This window comes from Schistocerca nitens, chromosome 9, assembly GCF_023898315.1.
Source record: "Schistocerca nitens isolate TAMUIC-IGC-003100 chromosome 9, iqSchNite1.1, whole genome shotgun sequence".
In the NCBI taxonomy this organism is placed as follows: Eukaryota; Metazoa; Arthropoda; class Insecta; order Orthoptera; family Acrididae; genus Schistocerca; species Schistocerca nitens.
The window spans coordinates 476,132,671-476,153,941 of NC_064622.1; the positions used below are offsets into that span (position 1 = coordinate 476,132,671).

The 21,271-nt window shown below is 43.1% G+C and overlaps 1 protein-coding gene across 1 annotated transcript in view; it reads right to left on the reverse strand.

The window, feature by feature from the left end:
* Nucleotides 1–21,271, reverse strand: part of LOC126203053 (copper-transporting ATPase 1) — a 569,185-nt gene that overhangs the window by 283,396 nt on the left and 264,518 nt on the right. Inside the window, 1 exon segment of the mRNA XM_049937292.1 lies at nt 2,547–2,828. Within this exon segment, the coding sequence (XP_049793249.1) occupies nt 2,547–2,828 (282 nt within the window).

The window sequence follows — 21,271 nt, forward strand, 5'->3', positions numbered from 1 at the left end:
TTTTGCAGATGATGCTGTAGTATATCGAGAGGTTGTAACAATGGAAAATTGTATTGAAATGCACGAGGATCCGCAACGAATTGGCACATGGTGCAAGTAATGGCAATTGAAGCTCAGTGTAGATAAGTGCAATGTGCTGCGAATACATAGAAAGAAAGATCCCTTATCATTTAGCTACAGTATAGCAGGTCAGCAACTGGAAGCAGTTAACTCCATAAATTACCTGGGAGTAGGCATTAGGAGTGATTTAAAATGGAATGATCAAATAAAATTAATTAAAGCAGATGCCAGACAGATTCATAGGAAGAATACTAAGGAAATGCAATCCGAAAACAAAGGAAGTGGGTTACAGTACACTTGTTTGCCCACTGCTTGAATACTGCTCACTGGTGTGGGATCCGTACCAGATAGGGCTGATAGAAGAGATAGAGAAGATCCAACGGAGAGCAGCGTGATTCGTTATTACAGGATCATTCAGTAATTGCAAAAGCATCACAGAGATGATAGATAAACTCCAGTGGAAGACTCTGCAAGGGAGATGCTCAGTAGCAAGGTACGGGCTTTTGTCGAAGTTTCGAGAATGTACCTTCACCGAGGAGTCAAGCAGTATATTTCTCCCTCCTATTTATATCTCGCAAAGAGACCATGAGGATAAAATCAGAGAGATTAGAGCCCACACAGAGGCATAGCGGCAATCTTTCTTTCCACAAACAATACAACTGGAATAGAAGGTACCCTCCGCCACACACCGTCAGGTGTCTTGTAGAGTATGGATGTAGATGTAGATGAATAAAAATTCATAAGATTTCTGAGACTACAGGCATCTCAACTGAGTAAGCACATAATGTAATGCACAGAAAATTAGCTATAAAGTAGCTGTGTGCAAAGTGGGTGCAGTAATTGCTCAGAGTAGGACCAGAAGCACATTCGGCATACCACTTCAACACAATATCTGGTGACATTTAATCACGATGCGCTAGACTTTTTGTTCAGATTTGTAAATGTTCATGAAACCTGGATCCATCATTACACACCAGAGTCGAAATGGCAGTCAAAACAATGGAGAAAGGTTGGTAAAAGTGCAATGAAGAAGGCAAGGGGTACTTTGACACCTGAGAAGGTGATTGCCACTGTTTCTTGAGATCTCCAGGGCACTACTTGGAAAAAGACAATCAAAACTGGATCCAATTATGCTTCATTGTCCAATCATTTGAAACTTTCCTACGCTGAAAATAGATCAAGATTGGCGAACCCAAAAGTGCTCTTTCACCAGGATACTAAACCACCCCACATACCAACGATCGTAATGGTGAAACTGCATTAATTCGGCTTTTAATTGGTTCCTCATCCACCCTATTCACCAGACTTAGCATCAAGTGACTTCTTCCATGCTCTCTAAGTTGGAACATTGGCTTGACAGGAGGAAATTTTTGTTAAACAAGGAAGTGATAGTTGCAGTTCAGTATTTTGCAAAGCTTGACAGAACCTATTGTTCTGGGGAGATATAAAAGGTAGAGGAAAACTGGACCAAGTGTACATCCCACAAAGGAGACTGCTGAGAAGTAAGGAGGTTGTTTACAAAACAAACATTTTTTCCTTGCTTTTTTCCAGACTTGTCAAATCATCTTCATATATACAAACCTTACACCATAAAGTTAGCATTCCAAGTGAGAGACTTGAGATATGCAGCTTAAAATGTGATGACATGAAGAGGAGGAATAAATTGGAACAAGAAGCAGTTTGTAAGATAGAATGTCCGTCAAGTGATGAAAGATACATTGGGCAGACATGGGGCATTTTTCAATAAGATATAAAGAAAATATATATGCTCCCATGCTAGGAAATCATGGCAAATGAGTAGTAGGGAAGAGAGAGAGAGAGAGAGAGAGAGAGAGAGAGAGAGAGAGAGAGTGTGTGTGTGTGTGTGTGTGTGTGTGTGTGTGTGTGTGTGTGTGTGTGTGTAAAAGATGGGCAGTCCATTAAAAGGTACTGAGGACTCTGGTAGCTATTAAGCACGTGATGTTATCCTTGAATTATGAGGGACTGTCGGTTACTCTGTGCAGTCACTGTGAACTAGTTTTACTGTACAAGAATTGATATTTCAGGCGGAAGGACAACAAGCAGATGCGATCAGAAGCATTGCTAAAGATTGCAGGTGGTGTGGGATCAAAATGCAGTGTGATGTATTTGAAAGAACACAAACATAAATGTATGGCAAGGACTTTTGTCTTACACACATCACTTCATAACTACTATGTGAGAAGTGGTATGCCGAATGTGCTTTTGGTTTTACTCTGAGAAGTTTCTGCAACCACCTTGCACAGCTTCTTCATAGCTAAATTTCTGTGCAGTACATTATGCACTTACTCAGTTGAGATGCCTACAGTCTCAGAAATCTTATGAATTTTTAATGAGAGTGTGACTTCCTAAATGTATTTCTGTGTCTTTCCATTGTTTTAATGTAATTATACACTGAATAAATACAACGATTACAAACTTTGGGAGACATCAAAAATAAGTGGAAATTCAGTGCTGCTGTGACTGACCTTTACTTGAGACACACCAGGTCGAACAGAGATGAGCCCCTCAATGTTGCGGACACATGACTGGCAAGTCATGCCCTCGATGTGCACACTGACAGTGGACACAGGTGCAGGCTCGGCAGCGTCTGCAGTAGTGCTGGTGGAGGAGGAGGTAGCAGCTGCCGTCGCACCATCAGTGGCGACACTCGCCGTGAAGCCCGCATCCTCGACAGCGTCCACCAATGCCGCAGCATTCGTTCTACCTGGGTACACCTCCACTGTGGCGCTGCTGTTCTCCAGGTCCACCTGCAGACAGCCCAAAACCAAGAGTTATGCCTGTCTTCTGGCACATTAAGCCTCCTAGGTTACAATAAAAACATGACAGTGCCGAAGAACTTTTGCTGCATCTAGGATTTTCAGCCCCCAATGTGTAGGCTGCCCTTGACAATAGGTGTGTTACCTTGCTTTATCTGCGTCCTTTACAGGAGCTGCACTGTACACATGGGCATGGCTCAGCAGAGAGATGGGGTGTGGAGGTGGACAGAGAAGGGGGCGGAGATGGACAAAGGGAGTAAAGGAGATAGACAAAAAGTGTGAGGTTGGGGTGGGAGAGGGAGAGAGAGAGAGAGAGAGAGAGAGAGAGAGAGAGAGAGAGAGAGAGAGAGAGAGAGAGAAAGCAGGAGGATTACTATGGAAGCTAGTAAGTTTTCTTCCTTTTTTGTGTGTCTGTCAATGACTGAACACATTTGCTTTTTGGTGAGTGATCCCCTTTACTCCGAAGTATCTACATTTTATCAGAACGGTCCTAAAAATTATTTCTCAGTTTACTTACATTTTCTGAGTAATATACACTCCTGGAAATTGAAATAAGAACACCGTGAATTCATTGTCCCAGGAAGGGGAAACTTTATTGACACATTCCTGGGGTCAGATACATCACATGATCACACTGACAGAACCACAGGCACATAGACACAGGCAACAGAGCATGCACAATGTCGGCACTAGTACAGTGTATATCCACCTTTCGCAGCAATGCAGGCTGCTATTCTCCCATGGAGACGATCGTAGAGATGCTGGATGTAGTCCTGTGGAACGGCTTGCCATGCCATTTCCACCTGGCGCCTCAGTTGGACCAGCGTTCGTGCTGGACGTGCAGACCGCGTGAGACGACGCTTCATCCATTCCCAAACATGCTCAATGGGGGACAGATCCGGAGATCTTGCTGGCCAGGGTAGTTGACTTACACCTTCTAGAGCACGTTGGGTGGCACGGGATACATGCGGACGTGCATTGTCCTGTTGGAACAGCAAGTTCCCTTACCGGTATAGGAATGGTAGAACGATGGGTTCGATGACGGTTTGGATGTACCGTGCACTATTCAGTGTCCCCTCGACGATCACCAGTGGTGTACGGCCAGTGTAGGAGATCCCTCCCCACACCATGATGCCGGGTGTTGGCCCTGTGTGCCTCGGTCGTATGCAGTCCTGATTGTGGCGCTCACCTGCACGGCGCCAAACACGCATACGACCATCATTGGCACGAAGGCAGAAGCGACTCTCATCGCTGAAGACGACACGTCTCCATTCGTCCCTCCATTCACGCCTGTCGCGACACCACTGGAGGCGGGCTGCACGATGTTGGGGCGTGAGCGGAAGACGGCCTAACGGTGTGCGGGACCGTAGCCCTGCTTCATGGAGACGGTTGCGAATGGTCCTCGCCGATACCCCAGGAGCAACAGTGTCCCTAATTTGCTGGGAAGTGGCGGTGCGGTCCCCTACGGCACTGCGTAGGATCCTACGGTCTTGGCGTGCATCCGTGCGTCGCTGCGGTCCGGTCCCAGGTCGACGGGCACGTGCACCTTCCGCCGACCACTGGCGACAACATCGATGTACTGTGGAGACCTCACGCCCCACGTGTTGAGAAATTCGGCGGTACGTCCACCCGGCCTCCCGCATGCCCACTATACGCCCTCGCTCAAAGTCCGTCAACTGCACATACGGTTCACGTCCACGCTGTCGCGACATGCTACCAGTGTTAAAGACTGCGATGGAGCTCCGTATGCCACGGCAAACTGGCTGACACTGACGGCGGCGGTGCACAAATGCTGCGCAGCTAGCGCCATTCGACGGCCAACACCGCGGGTCCTGGTGTGTCCGCTGTGCCATGCGTGTGATCATTGCTTGTACAGCCCTCTCGCAGTGTCCGGAGCAAGTATGGTGGGTCTGACACACCGGTGTCAATGTGTTCTTTTTTCCATTTCCAGGAGTGTACATGATACATGAGTGAGTGGTGTCAGTTGTTTCAGACATGTCCAAAGGAACAGACACAATGCATTCTTCAGTGCAGATGTACAAATACATCCGACCTCTTCTGGGAATCTCGGTGAGCAAATATGGGGGAAACGGACAGGGACTGCAAACAGTTGGTGCTTGATGGGAATTTAGATCGGCTGTGAGGGGTGCCAAGGTAGTCCGCGCATTTGCGATAATCCTGCGCCCTGTCTCAACACGAGATTCCAGGTTGGAATCGCGTTCCGGTACACATTTTCACTAGTCGCTGATGATTTTGTGTAATGTCCCCATGTGGCTGACAGCAGTCATCCCCTCCCTCTCCACCTTCAATTTACGTATAATATACGTTCCAAAACCTTAACTAAGCCTTTCCCCACTTGAATCCATTATGCAAGGCATCATTCTAGATGGACTGGTGCAATGACGTCTCTGCTTTTACTATTACCTTGTCAGTCAAAAAATATGGCACACTGAACTTTTTACTACTGTATGACTTTCCAGTTTTCATGTGTGCTAATGAGTATTTATGGACATAGTGGCACCACTCATTAGAAAGACTGGCATTCCGACTTTTCAGTAACTTATTTCAATTTCTGTGAAACTAATTTACTTACGACATAATTAACTTTAACGTATGTGGCCAGCTACATTTTCCATTGTACATTCTGTGTTTGTTAGATTCCGACCTTGCCATCGTACTATTGTTGGACTGGACATACCTCGCCATTAATTAAGATCTCTGCAAAAATTACCATAATTTTTAATATGGCTCTTGAACCAGAAAATGTGGTATTCCCAACGTGGATGCTTAAAATTGTTTCATAAAATTTTTCCATTTTCCTAAACCACCACATATTTCATAAACCGAGCTACTGTTAATACTTACAGCCCATATTAGGTAGAAAAATATAACAAAGCTGTGTTTCTCATGGTTTTGTAGAGATCGCATTATGTTCACATGAAATGAAATGAGCGTTTGGCGTCATTGGCCGGGAGGCCCCTTAAGAGGCAGGTCCGGGCGCCTTGGTGCAGGTCTTATTACATTCGACGCCACACTGGGCGACCTGCGCGCGGGATGGGGATGAAATTATGATGAAAACAACACAAAACCCAGTCCCTAAGCGGAGAAAATCCCCGACTCAGCCGGGAATCGAACCCGGGCCCCTTACGACGGCAGTCAGTCACGCTGACCATTCAGTTATCGGGGCGAACATACGTTCATATGGCAATCTTTAAATAGTCGGACGGCATCTACGTGGGATCTTGGGAAACCGCGGCTAATTTCGACTGTCTTAAAGTCGATTCTTGAGATCGAGGTCAGTCTTTTCGGTGTTGGCTTGTACACAAGAAAGTTGCCCCTCATTATTACAGTGTTGTCACCCATTTAACTATTTCGCGACTGTGAAATTCATATTTAACATTCTGTAGAAATGTTTTGACAGTGTACACATGATTGGTACATAAGTGTAGATTATATGACGCACTTTTTCCAAGTTGTGACTATATCGATCCTTTTGAATTGAATGATGCTGTTTACTTCAAAGTGGCATCATGTTACGCACTTAATATCTAACCCTTTAGCTACGGTGAACTTCTGTAGAAGTCGGGAGCGAATGTGCCGCCCTGCCTGTGGACTGCTGAAGCAGTTCCCCCTCGCGTCACATTTCTCCGTTTCACTACGCTCGGCTTGTGTGGAAGTTTGACCTATACACCATTATTCATACACCCACATTTTCTAAACTGGTACCTAGCGACCGATTTCGACATATCTTGCGGTTTTTACATTTCACCAATAACGAACAGTCCCACGACAATGACTGTACAAGCCATCAAAAACGTGTGATTTGTATAAATATTTTCCCGAAGAAATATATAGCATAAAGTCCAATAATGGCGATAACACTACCAGGGTGGAAGCAGGGGAAAGTGGCGTCGCGGGCAACGCGAAAAATTCGCCGTACAGTGGGCATGGCCGGCCGGGACTAGCTCTCGTCCACAGCGCCGGCGTGGATGGGTTACTCATGTCAGAGACTGGCCCAAAAACTTCATTGTGCTCTTTGTTTACATCATTTACAACCACTGCGTTCTGCAAATATTGTGTCTAAAAATGACTGTAGCTTCAGACAGTGATTACGTTGTTAATGCCACATCTAAATAGTGAACTGAAGAGGCGAAGCTACTCGCAGGAAAACATTTATATGAATGTACGGTGTCTCTTCTTTTGGATATGTCTGGAAGAAAAGGCACCATGCGGGATCTGCACCTGTGATACATATCATGTAAACTGTAGGTGGAGGGCGGAGAAAGAACGGGAAAAGAAGGAAAGGAAAGGAAAGGAAAGGAAAGGAAAGGAAAGGAACTGATGATGTCAGCTGCGTCTGGACTTCATGCGGAGTCACAAAATAGGGAACATGGAGGACATGGGCAAGCACTGCGGATAGATGGGCGCTAGGTGGGAGTGTGGGTGGGCGGAGGGGCGTGCCGGGATGTTGTTGTTGTGGTCTTCAGTCCTGAGGCTGGTTTGATGCAGCTCTCCATGCTACTCATCATGTGCAAGCTTCTTGATCACCCAGTACCTACTGCAACCTACATCCTTCTGAATCTGCTTACTGTATTCATCTCTTGGTCTCCCTCTACGATTTTTACCCTCCACGCTGCCCTCCAATACTAAATTGGTGATCCCTTGATGCCTCAGAACATGTCCTACCAACCGATTCCTTCTTCAAGTTGTGCCACAAACTCCTCTTCTCCCCAATCCTATTCAATACCTCCTCATTAGTTATGTGATCTACCCATCTAATCTTCAGCATTCTTCTGTAGCACCACATTTCGAAAGCTTCTATTCTCTTCTTGTCCAAACTATTTATCGTCCATGTTTCACTTCCATACATGGCTACACTCCATACAAATACTTTCAGAAACGACTTCCTGACATTTAAATCTATACTCGCTGTTAACAAATTTCTTTTCTTCAGAAACGCTTTCCTTGCCATTGCCAGTCTACATTTATTATCCTCTCTACTTCGACCATCATCAGTTATTTTGCTCCCCAAATAGCAAATCTCCTTTACTACTTCAAGTGTCTCATTCCCTAATCTAATTCCCTCAGGATCACCCGCCGTAATTCGACTACATTCCATTATCCTCGTTTTGCTTTTGTTGATGTTCATCCTATATCCTCCTTTCAAGACGCTGTCCATTCCGTTCAACTGCTCTTCCAAGTCCTTTGCTGTCTCTGACAGAATTACAATGTCATCGGCAAACGTCGAAGTTTTTATTTCTTCTCCATGGATTTTAATACTTACTCCGAGTTTTTTCTTTTTTTTTACTGCTTGCTCAATATACAGATTGAATAACATCGGGGAGAGGCTACAACCCTGTCTCACTACCTTCCCAACCACTGCTTCTCTTTCATGTGCCGGGATAGTCTGTGCAATTGTGATAAACACTGTCCCAGTGGCGCAATGGCTAAAGGAACTTCCTGGTAAGCAGGAGATCCCGCGTCGCACCCGGTTTGGCACAAATTTGCACTCTGCGCCGCTGCCTCTGCATAAAGTCCCGAGAGTCCCGAGGCAGCTGATATAATGGGTTCCTTCCCTTTCCTTTCTCCCCCTTCCCTCTCCAGTTTACATAACACGAAGGTCACTCCAAAAGAAATGCACACTATTTATATAAAAATACAGTTTTCACTCCGCATGTATGAAAGTTTTACAGTGTGTAGATACATGCTTCCCGCTCTTTTTCAAACTTAGTTCAACCTGTTCCCATGAGTGGCGCCGTCACAGCATGTCTTCAAGATGGCTGCTACACTTGACGTTCGTCAGAAGCAACGTGCTGTCACAGAATTCCTGTGCTGTGAAAACGAAACAGTGGGAAACATCCACATGAGGTTGAAAAAGGTGTATTGAGATGCTGCTATCGATCGCAGTACAGTTAGTCGGTGGGCAAGCAGGTTACGTGATGAAAGCGGGCACGGCAATATTGAGGATTGTCCTCGCAGCGGCAGGCCTCTTACTGCACACACTCCAGACAATGTGCAGAGTTAACGAATTGATGACTGCTGACAAATGCAGCACAGTGAACGAATTGTCACACTACGTTGGGATAGGGGAAGGAAGTGTTTGCAGAATACTGAAAATGTTGGCGTTAAAAAAGGTTTGTGCCAGGTGGGTTCCCAGGATGTTGGCAGTGGCGCTAAAAAAACGGTATGCAGCGAACTTTTGGCACAGTACAAGAATGGTGGAGATGAATTTTTTGGAAGAAATGTGACAGGTGATGAAACATCATTTTTCACCAGAGACGAAGAGGCAATCAATGGAGTGGTATCATGCAAATTCACTCAAGAAAAAAAAAATTCAAAATCACACCTTCTGCTGGAAAAGTTATGGCTACGGTGTGGAACCATCATAAATTCTGATGCATATGTGATAACAATGAAGAAACTTCAAGGTCGACTGAGTCGTGTTCGACCACATCGGCAAAAGCAGGATGTTTTGCTGTTGCACAACAATGCACGGCCACGTGTCAGTCAAAAAACCGTGGATGCGATGACAAAACTCGGATGGACAACACTGAAACACACCCGCCTTACAGTCCTCACCTGGCTCTATGTGACTATCATCTCTTTGGGAAACTGAAAGACTCTCTTCGTGGAAGAAGGTTTGAAGATGGTGACTCCCTTGTGCACGCTGCCAAACAGTGGCTCCAACAGGTTGATCCAGAATTTTACCGTGAGGGTATCCAGGCGCTGGTTCCAAGATTGCGTAAGGCAGTTGTGAGGGATGGAAATTATGTGGAGAAATGAAAATATTGTTCCTAAAGGATGTATCTACACATTGTAAAACTTTCAAACATGTAGAATAAAAGACGGATTTTAAAAAAAATAGTGTGCATTTCTTTTGGAGTGACCCTCGTAAAAACATTTGATGTGAAACCGAATCTGTTCATCACAGTGTTCGTGGTGGTAATAAATGTGGGGAAGAAGCCACATCACTGGGAAATCTGTGCACTGTCCATCATTTGCATTACGCTTCAAAATCAGTTTATAGCTATCGTACAAGACTTTGATCGTCATGGCTCAATAGACTATGCAGGTAGGCATGGCACTTGGCTTGTGCAATTTAGCAAAATCATATAAAATCTAAATCTGAACAGCTGGGCGTGGTTTTTAACCGCCTTCCTCCTGAATATGAGTAGCGTCTCACCACTGCATCACCTCACTCAATAGCAATGGCGAGAAAAGCTTTTCTTATTACGTTGGTGCGTAAGTTAGTGTGGATCTTTGTTTTGCATGTTGATATTCCAGTTTTTATGGGATTATTTACCGACTTTCATTTTTATTTTTAGCCCAATATTGCTGTTTGAGATCACGTTTTGTTATTTTGTCATTTGGAGATAGTGAGTGGCGCTGTGGAAAAATCGAAACGTTTCAGACACCTACTTCTCTTTGAGTTCAACAGAGGGATGACAGCGGCAGTGGGAAAGGCAGCCAGAAACATTTGCGCCGTGGATGGGGATAATGCCACAGGACAGAGCACGGCAAGCAAAAAGGTTTCCTCGTTTTAAGGAGGATCGTTTTGACCTCGGAGATTGATAAAGATCGTTTACACGCATCAATCTACAATAATCAACGTAATTGTACTCTAGAAATGGCAAATATGATGAACTTACCATTCCACCACAGTGTGACATTTACACACAATCGTTAAGATTAAAAAGTCAGCTGTATGGCTTCCGCACGCTCTAAGCCAAAATCACAAAAATCAGCGTGTGGCCGTATGTTCATCTCTGCTTGCTTGCCAACAACTGGCTCGTGGAGAGCATCGGCCATTCCTATCCTGTATCGTTACTGGTGACGAAAAATGGTGTCTGTTTGTCAGACAGCCGTTTCGCCATCTGCCATTCCTTATCAATGTAGTGATTGCTGCGGGTCAGTTCAATCGAGTAGCAGAATTACTTCAGAAACAGATAATTGTGTACTGAAAGTGGTAAGGGGTGTTGAATCCCTATTTGTGGACTGTCCTAATGCCAGCTAATGGTGTATGCAGTAGGGAGATTGAAGAGAATGTTAATCAATGTGAAAGCCTCTCAAAGTGTCAATACCAAGCGCGCCAGGTACACAGTGCTGTATCAAAATTCAAGGAAGTTGCATAGTTACAACTCTTGATGAGCGACACATAGCTGAAGAGCGGGAAATTAGTAGTTGCATTTGTGGAAGGTGACAGTAATATCCGTCACAGTTCCACTGAATTGTCAGGCTGAGGGCGTCCTGGTTAGGCGTGAGGGAACAAGGACAGGTCACGCCGTAGGATTGCTGTCTCGTTGAGGGGGAACATCAACGAACATAGCTTCAACTCCCAAGATTTCTTGTCTTTCACTACTTTTGGTGTTCGAGAGTCCTGTGACAGATTATTCGCTGTGGGTGTACGAAGGAAAGAAGAGGGAGCACAGTCAGCGGTAAAGGCCGGAGGAGCATGCCCTTTCTCTGGCAGCATGCAGAAGACTGTGGCACGGGAACCGTCATGAGGAACCCCTGTCGACCCCACGGTCAAGCGTATTTGCGCGACTCCGTTGAGTGAGTAAACACGTCAGGTGCTGCGGAGGAACTGGCCAGATAGAGGCCAAGGGTCGATATCATTGGGAGTTTACCGTATTTTTTTTTCGAGGTTCTAAATATGAGAGGCGATTGGTGACCTTCAGTTCCTGGGCTATGCGTGCTCGACTGGGCTGGCACACTTCGGGGATTCGAGAGGGTGGTTGCTTCCGCAATTAACACTGACAGGTCGCGGTGCAATGGCGAATTTTCCTGATCTGGACAGCCACAGTTTCCATAAATCGAGATGTATGAATACCAGGAAGAACATGCCTGATGCACTGGCATTTAAAGCAACACACTGATGGTGAAAAATAGGGCTTTACATCGCACTGATAAATGATGATTTTGACCTTTAATGGAAGCAAAGTCCGTCAAAAGGAAAGATTAGGACGCGCAGGTATGTATGTACCTTGTTGTCCGACAGGCCTCTACGTACACGATGTACGAACTGGTTTCCTGGTCTCTCTAAGTGTTCATCCTCCTGCAGCACTAGGACGCAGAGAAGAATTAATCCCTGTACCACGTTTAGCCTCTGATGCGCTATTATGGTAACAGGTACATCAGCAAGTAGTTCATGAGATAGTAACGCTCGGGACTGGATAGGATTTGGCGTGTTCATTAAGATGAAACGGTGTCGTAATTTGCCCTAAAGGGGGAGTTCGCGAAATACGTTTTCAATATATTTCTTTAACCTGATCTGATCACAGCCATGCGGTTCGCCTCTTACATCGGACTACGGTTTCACACATGCAGTTCTTTCTACGCCATAGTTAGCTATAAATAATAATAATAATAATAATAATAATCCCCGTGGAGGCCCGGGAAAAGAATAGGCCTCCGGTATGTTCTGCCAGTCGTAAAAGATGACGAAAAGAACAAACCACTAATAGGGCTAACCCCCCTTTTAGTGTGATTAGTTGGTTCAGGACAGAACTAAAGAAGCCTCGGACAAGCGCCGTCATGGTCGGCGACGACGCTTGAACCCTATGCCCGCCCACAATGGTAACGACACTGCTAGCCAACTGGAAAATGATTTAAATCCAAATAGAGGTGTTTTGCAGGATATGCTTCCTGCAACCACCCTAGAAGGAAAACAAAGACAGAGGATGAGATGGTCAGATGAAGTTAATCGACACCTCATGTTCTGTTATTACCAAGCAACAAACCTAGGAACCAACACAACTGGATACAGATCACAAGTATACACAACATTTATTACCAGATACCCAGAATTAAAATTTTTAACAGAACAACGACTAGCTGATCAGATCCGTGTAATAATCAAAAATAACAGGATACCCCAGTCAGAATTAGAAAACATCAAACAACAAGTACAACAAATACTGGAACAAAATAATGTGCAATCAGAAGAAGAAGAAAATACAGTAATGGACTCAAACATCCCAGAGCAAACAAACAAAGAACAACACGCACCAATTAAACAATCAGAGGAAAACGAAATCTTAAGACAGCCACCAGAACAAGCACAAATAGAACACGAAGTGACACACATGTTAGATATAGAAGAAAAATTTCAGCTGACATATATAGAATACAAACACAAATACAGACATTAGACCATTCTTGCATAGACCACCAAATAACCCACAAGTCGAAACAACAATAAAAACTATCAACACAATCATACACAACAAAATAAATGAAAAAACAACTATGGAAGAGTTACAACTACTGGTTTATATAGGAGTACTCACTACACTAAATATACACACTAGGCAGAGATCAGAACCAACCAACACACAGAAGAAACCCACAAAACCAGCATGGCAACACAGGCTACAGATCAAAATAGAAAAACTGAGAAAAGACATCGGAGAGCTAACACAATTTATAAGAAATGAAATCTCGGAAAAAAAAAACAAAAAAGGTTAGGTAAAATCTCACAACAAGAAGCGACAGAGCAATTAGACGAAAAGAAGCAGAAATTACAAGCATTCGCCAAACGACTCAGAAGATACAAATAAAGTGAAAATAGAAACAAAACCAAACATTCAACACAAACCAAAAGAAATTTTACCAGACAATAGATAACACACACATTAAAATAAACAATCCACCAAACATAACAGACATGGAACACTTCTGGAGCAACATATGGTCAAACCCGGTACAACATAACAGGCATGCACGGTGGATACAAGCAGAAACAGACACATACACGATGATACCACAAATGCCTGAAGTGATAATTTTGCAACATGAAGTCACCCAAGCAATTAATTCTACTCACAATTGGAAAGGCCCTGGAAATGATAAAATAGCAAATTTCTGGTTAAAGAAGTTCACCTCAACACATTCACATCTAACTAAATTATTTAACAGTTACATTGCAGACCCATACACATTCCCTGATACACTTACACATGGAATAACTTATCTGAAACCTAAAGATCAAGCAGACACAGCGAACCCAGCTAAATATCGCCCCATAACATGCCTGCCAACAATATACAAAATATTAACTTCAGTCATTAAACAGAAATTAATGACACATACAACACATAACAAAATTATAAATGAAGAACAAAAAGGCTGTTACAAAGGAGCACGAGGATGTAAAGAGCAACTGATAATAGATGCAGAGGTGACATATCAAGCTAAAACTAAACAAAGGTCACTACACTACGCACACATTGATTACCAAAAAGCTTTTGATAGTGTACCCCACTCATGGTTACTACAAATATTGGAAATATACAAAGTAGATCCTAAATTGATACAGTTCCTAAACATAGTAATGAAAAATTGGAAAACCACACTTAATATCCAAACAAATTCAAATAATATCACATCACAGCCAATACAGATTAAGCGTGGAAAATACCAAGGAGACTCATTAAGTCCTTTCTGGTTCTGCCTTGCTCTGAAGTCACTATCCAACATGCTAAATAATACAAATTATGGATACAATATTACTGGAACATACCCACACAAAATCACACATTTGCTATACATGGATGATCTAAAACTACTGGCAGCGACAAATCAACAACTCAACCAATTACTAAAGATAACAGAAGGATTCAGCAATGATATAAGTATGGCTTTTGGAACAGACAAATGTAAGAAAAATAGCATAGTCAAGGGAAAACACAGTAAACAAGAAGATTACATATTGGATAACCACAGCGACTGCATAGAAGCGATGGAAAAAACGGATGCCTATAAATATCTAGGATACAGACAAAAAATAGGAATAGATAATACAAATATTAAAGAAGAACTAAAATAAAAATATAGACAAAGACTAACAAAAATACTGAAAACAGAATTGACAGCAAGAAACAAGACAAAAGCTATAAATACTTATGCCATACCAATATTGACCTACTCATTTGGAGTAGTGAAATGGAGTAACACAGACCTAGAAGCACTCAATACACTTACACGATCACAATGCCACAAATATAGAATACATCACATACATTCAGCTACAGAAAGATTCACATTAAGCAGAAAGGAAGGAGGAAGGGGATTTATCGACATAAAAAACCTACATTATGGACAGGTAGACAATTTAAGAAAATTCTTTCTAGAACGAGCAGAAACTAGCAAAATACACAAGGCAATCACTCATATAAATACATCGGCTACACCACTGCAATTTCATAACCACTTCTACATCCCTTTAGATCACATAACATCAACAGATACGAAGAAAGTAAATTGGAAAAAGAAAACACTACATGGAAAGCACCCGTATCATCTAACACAGCCACACATCGATCAAGACGCATCCAACACATGGCTAAGAAAAGGCAATATATACAGTAAGACGGAAGGATTCATGATTGCAGTACAGGATCAAACAATAAACACCAGGTATTACAGCAAGCATATTATTAATGATCCCAATACCACAACAGATAAATGCAGACTTTGTAAACAACAAATAGAAACAGTAGATCACATCACAAGCGGATGTACAATACTAGCAAATACAGAATACCCCAGAAGACATGACAATGTCGCAAAAATAATACATCAACAGCTTGCCTTACAACATAAACTTTTAAAACAACACGTTCCTACATACAAGTAAGCACCACAAAATGTACTGGAGAATGATGAATACAAATTATACTGGAACAGAACCATTATAACAGATAAAACAACGACACATAACAAACCTGACATCATACTCACCAATAAAAAGAAGAAATTAACACAACTAATCGAAATATCCATACCCAATACAACAAATATACAAAAGAAAACAGGAGAAAAAATTGAAAAATACATCCAACTGGCTGAGGAAGTCAAGGACATGTGGCATCAGGATAAAGTTGACATCATACCAATTATACTATCAACTACAGGAGTCATACCACACAATATCCACCAGTACATCAATGCAATAGAGCTACATCCAAACATATATATACAACTACAGAAATCTGTAATTATTGATACATGTTCAATTACCCGAAAGTTCCTAAATGCAATATAACACATACCGTACAGTTAAAAGGAAATGACACTTGATCAAGGTCTGCATCACTTTCCATTTTTAACCAGACTTAACGTCTGAGAAAGTAAAGAAGTAATAATAATTGAGAAGGCCTACATGTTAACATGGACGCATTACAACAAGAAATGCATTTCGACAGACGCAAAATTAAGGCACTATAGAGCAATGATTCTTCCAGAAGCAATCTAAGCAGCTGAAACAATGGTGATTGACGGTCATTCAAAAAGTAGGGAAATAGAAAAGCAGGAAAGAAAAATTCTCAGGAAGATTTACGGAGCAATCAACAAAAACGGCATTTGGATGAAGAGGCCACACAACTTGCTCTATATAAACACCAACACAGTAACAGACGAAATCAGAAAACGCCGAGCAAAATTTTATACACATCTACAGGTTGGAAGACTCCAGAGCAACAAGGAAACTATTCAATATTATAACAGAGCAAGCGCGGCACAGAATGGCTGAGAAGTCCAGAGGGATCTGCAGCAGATCAACATAAAAAATCTCGAAGACTGCACTGAGTGCCGGAATAAAATCACAAGCGTGAAGTTTGAGGAAAGAACATCGCGCCAGCCTGGTCAAAATAGAAGAACGGAAGAAGGAGCATTCTGAGAGGATGAAGAGTTTTTGGGAAGCAAAGATGAAAAACGTCCGGAGATGAAATTATGAATTCAAGTTCAATCGCTCTCCTAAAGGGGAACAATCTTTATAATAATAATAATAATAATAATAATAATAAATTATTATTATTGTTGTTGTTGTTGGTTTAGTAGATATATCCTCTAAAGCTGGAGATGTTACTCATTTCCCTATATACTATGGAAGGTTATTCGATAGTTGGGTTCCTGCTACTGACTGCGGTCGCAGGTTAGAATCCTGCCTCGGGCATGGATGTGTGTGATGTCCTTAGGTTAGTTAGATTTAAGTAGTCCTAAATTCTAGGCGACTGATGAGCTCAGATGTTAAGTCCCATAATGCTGAGAGCCATTTGAACCTGCTAATGAGAACTTCGAGAAAGTGGCTGAACGACGGAGTTGGACAGAAAGGATATAGCTCCTCCCTCTCTCTCTCTCTCTCTCTCTCTCTCTCTCTCTCTCTCTCTCTCTCTCTCTCTCTCTCCCCCCCCCCCCCCCCCCCCTCACAGTGTTATTCAGAAAACAGCGTAGACTGGAAGTATTTGTACAAGTTTCTCTTTTGGGTGAAGTAATTAATCCTATACTCTCCGCTCAGGGAGAGAAGTTGATATTTGTCCCATTTAGGGTTAAAGATATCAGGAATTGTCGATGATTCAGCTGATGAGCCTAGAATGACCAACGATTCTTCCCTCTGAGAAACAACTGGAAATCATAAGTGCAGATCACAAAGACCACTGGCTCTGCAGAGAGAAAGAGCGCCCTACCTGTTCGGCTGCAAACCAGGAACTGAAGGGAGCAACAGTCTCCAAACGACTCTGAGGGCAAGGGCAAGGCGGCCAAGTTCCTAGAGCCGTAACGATCTGCAGTGAATTGCTGTCTGTCTGAAGAGACTGCCAGGGCCACACGTTGACCGGATGACAATTTCCGTCTCTTCGTGACGCGAGATATCCGCCACAATGTGGCCTACTCTGAACGGTGACTCCACCACGGGCGGCACCTAGCCAGAGCAAAGATCACCTGGCTCGATGGCCAGTTGCTACTCGGTTGTCCCCAACACCGACACGCGCTTACGCATCGGCACGCACGGGGAGGTGACAGCCCGAGTACCGATTAGAGCTGTTTATGAAATACCGATGTACCGAGATATCGTTATTTTACCAGGAAATTATCGGTATACATCGCCCACATTTTTTCCGCCGATAGCTCGATGTCGAAAGGGCAGTATCGACGGCCAATATTCTATTTTATATTACATTTTTTCGTAATTTTCGATAAATATTTGAAGTTGTTCTTTTGAAATTGTAATAGAACATAATTTTACTTTCACTGTGTGAGGGAGTCTTACTACTTTTTGAGCTTTCATCACGTCCAGTCTTTCTCTTTGACTTTGTGAAGTACAGATGGCACAAAGAAGGAGACCGACTGCACTGTGAATGGAATAACAGATTTCCGATGTGAAGAAATACCACACAAGTTGCATTAAAAACAATTTTAACGCACCTGGTATGCTATTTCTTCCCATCGGCAGTCTTCAAAAACAGTTGCTGAAAATGATGAACAAAAATCTAAATGTCGAGACTGGTCCTAGCTGTGGCCGGATGCACGTGAGGGAAGATGCTGACGGCGCTACCAACAGGAACTGCAACGTCTTAACTTCACGACACGTAATTTTGACACTAGAACTGCTAGGTGGCTGGCGTTCCAGACATGAAATAAACCAGGAAGTGTTCCGGACAAATCCGATATATGACGAAACCGAGCAACGTAACCATGGGGCACCTACTGTGGTGCCACTTACCCGCAGTTTACCATTGTTAGCAAAGTGGCTACAGTCAAGCGTGAGCGTGCATCGTTTTCCTTTCAGTTTTCACTCTCAGCGGGATAAGAGGGCTGCCAACTTGTTCGTGTACAGAATATCTAAAAATAAATCAGTACTTAAATATAAAGCTCTAAAACTGGCATGGTAGTATATTTACCATTTGTAGCCTTTTTTTTTTTTTTGGTCAGCAGTCGATATTTTTCCCGTCGATATATCGATTACTTTTTTATTATATCGAGGGCTTATACTGATATCTTTTTAAATATCGAAATATTGGATTATTGATATTTTTTAAAAATGTCAACAAACCTAGTAGCGATAGCACGCTACCATCGCACAGATACCTGACAGCATCCAGATGCCCTGGTTACCACGCTGGGTACTGAACGGCATTCCACGCGCGCCCAGCACTTCTGCGTAATTTTCTGAAGAATTGGAGGTAAAACCCACATTTGGGGACTGAACACAAGTTTACCTAAATATGTGGTGCAAAATGAAGGTACAAAGTGGGAAAATCCATAATTTATGTCCTACGCGTGAGCCAGGTTATTCTCTGTGTAAGGTTTCCAGCAGATAAGTCCGAGAAAAAAATGTAGTCACAGAGTAAAGTAAGGAGTACTGCAGTGGGTTGGGGACCCAATGTATGAAATTGTCTTGATAACACTCTTGTCGGAATCACGGCACAATACGATACATTACATTACATATTTATTTCCTGATGTATTTAAGTTTTAATGTATCTTGTTTAACTGATGCTCTCAAGTCAACTGTCGAAGTAACTTACAAAGGTCGGCCGGTGTGGCCGTGCGGTTCTAGGCGCCTCAGTCTGGAACCGCGTGACCGCTACGGTCGCAGGTTCGAATCCTGCCTCGGGCATGGATGTGTGTGATGTCCTTAGGTTAGTTAGGTTTAAGTAGTTCTAAGTTCTAGGGGACTGATGACCACACATGTTAAATCTCATAGTGCTCAGAGCCATTTTTGAACTTACAAGGTGTACAACTTTGCTTCTTCCGCCCCCCCCCCCCCCCCCCCCACATTTGAGGCTTTAATGAAACAAATTGGTTACACATGTATCATTCAAAGTATTTTCCATCGCTGGTTACCACTTTCTCCCATATTTCTGACAGTGTACGAATCCTGCGTCGAAAAAATTGTTCGTCTTTTGAAGCGATCCACTAACCGATCCAATTTGTGACTTCTTCGTAAGATCGGAAGTGTTGGTCAGCCAGGCCATGCGCCACTGATCTAAGCAGGTGATAGAGGGTGCAATGTCGGGAGAATACGGCGGGTGAGGTAGGACTTCCCATTTTAACGTTTCCAAGTACGTTTTGACCTCTCTTGCAACGTGGGGTCCAGCGTTGTCGTGCAGCAAAATTACTTTATCGTGGCTCTCGGTGTACTGCGGCCGTTTGTCTTTTCAAATGGTTCAAATGGTTCTGAGCACTATGGGACTTAACATCTGTGGTCATCAGTCCCCTAGAACTTAGAACTAATTAAACCTAACTAACCTAAGGACATCACACACATCCATGCCCGAGGCAGGATTCGAACCTGCGACCGTAGCAGTCCCGCGGTTCCGGACTGAGCGCCTAGAACCGCTAGACCACCACGGCCGGCGTTTGTCTTTTAATGGTCTGCTCAAACGCATTAATTTCGTTCGATAACGAGCATCTGTGATTGTTTCACTTGTTTGTAACACCTCATAGTACACGACGCCGAGATGGTCCCACCAAATGCAGACCATGATTTTGCAGCCGTGAATATTCGGTTTTGCCGTCGACGTGGAAGCATGGCTGGAATATGCCCATGATTTTTTGCGTTTATGGTTATCGTAATGAACCCATTTTTCGTCCCCGGTCACAATGCGATGCTGAAATCCCTTCCGTTTTTGCCTCTGAAGCAACTGTTCACAAACACACAAACGCCGTTCAACGTCTCTTGGTTTCAGCTCATTCTGAAGCATGCCCATAGCCTTGAGACGTTTTGAAATGGCTTGCTGAGTCACTCTCACTAATCGTAGCAGTTCTTCTAGAGTCTGATGCGATTCTTCACTCAGCAATGTCTCCAATTCTGCATCTTCAAAAACATTCTATCTGCCACCACTGTGCCGGTCTACGACGTTAAAATCATTGTTCTTGGAGCGTTGAAACCACTCACGACACTTTCTTTCACTAACAGCGTCCTTACCATACGCACTCGAGAGCACACGATGAGACTCAGCCGCTGTTTTCTTCATATTGGAACAAAACAGTAACACCTCCCGCAAATGACGAGAATTAGGCTCGTAAACTGACATTTTCAATCAAGAACAACTTTACGGTGCAGACACAAATCGACTAACGTTTGAACGAGGTTACGTTGAGCGAGGTCCAAGCTAACTGCCTGACGTCTGCGATCTGTTTTTTTCGACCGCTACTTACCGTTGTCGCCACCTATCGGCAAACGGCGGGAACAAAGTTGTACACCTTGTATATAATGTGGTGTAATGTGTTACTAAACGATACTTTGAAATTTCAAAACAACAATGAACGATTTAAAAAAAAAAAAAAAAGCAAACGGCAATATACGTGCTCTGTCAACAATCGATATTAGTTGTTTGTTTTGCGAGAATGATTATTATCTAAATAGTTATGTGTAATTGAACTCCTAGGCGAGTAAAACGGGAATGTGTTTTTCTCGAACGACTAGAAAAGAATTATCCAAGACTATCACTTGTCAATAACAATTCGTTGACGGCGAACGATCTGCCATTAATAGCAGCAGTTGTGCTTTTTATATTGTTAAGAATGGCAAGAAACTGTTGGCTTTAGCCCACCAACCATGCTTTTAACCACACTAAAATGTTACCCCCTATTGTGAGTGGTTCACGTTGTACGAACGACGATCAATTTAGTAACTGTAGATAATTTTAAAA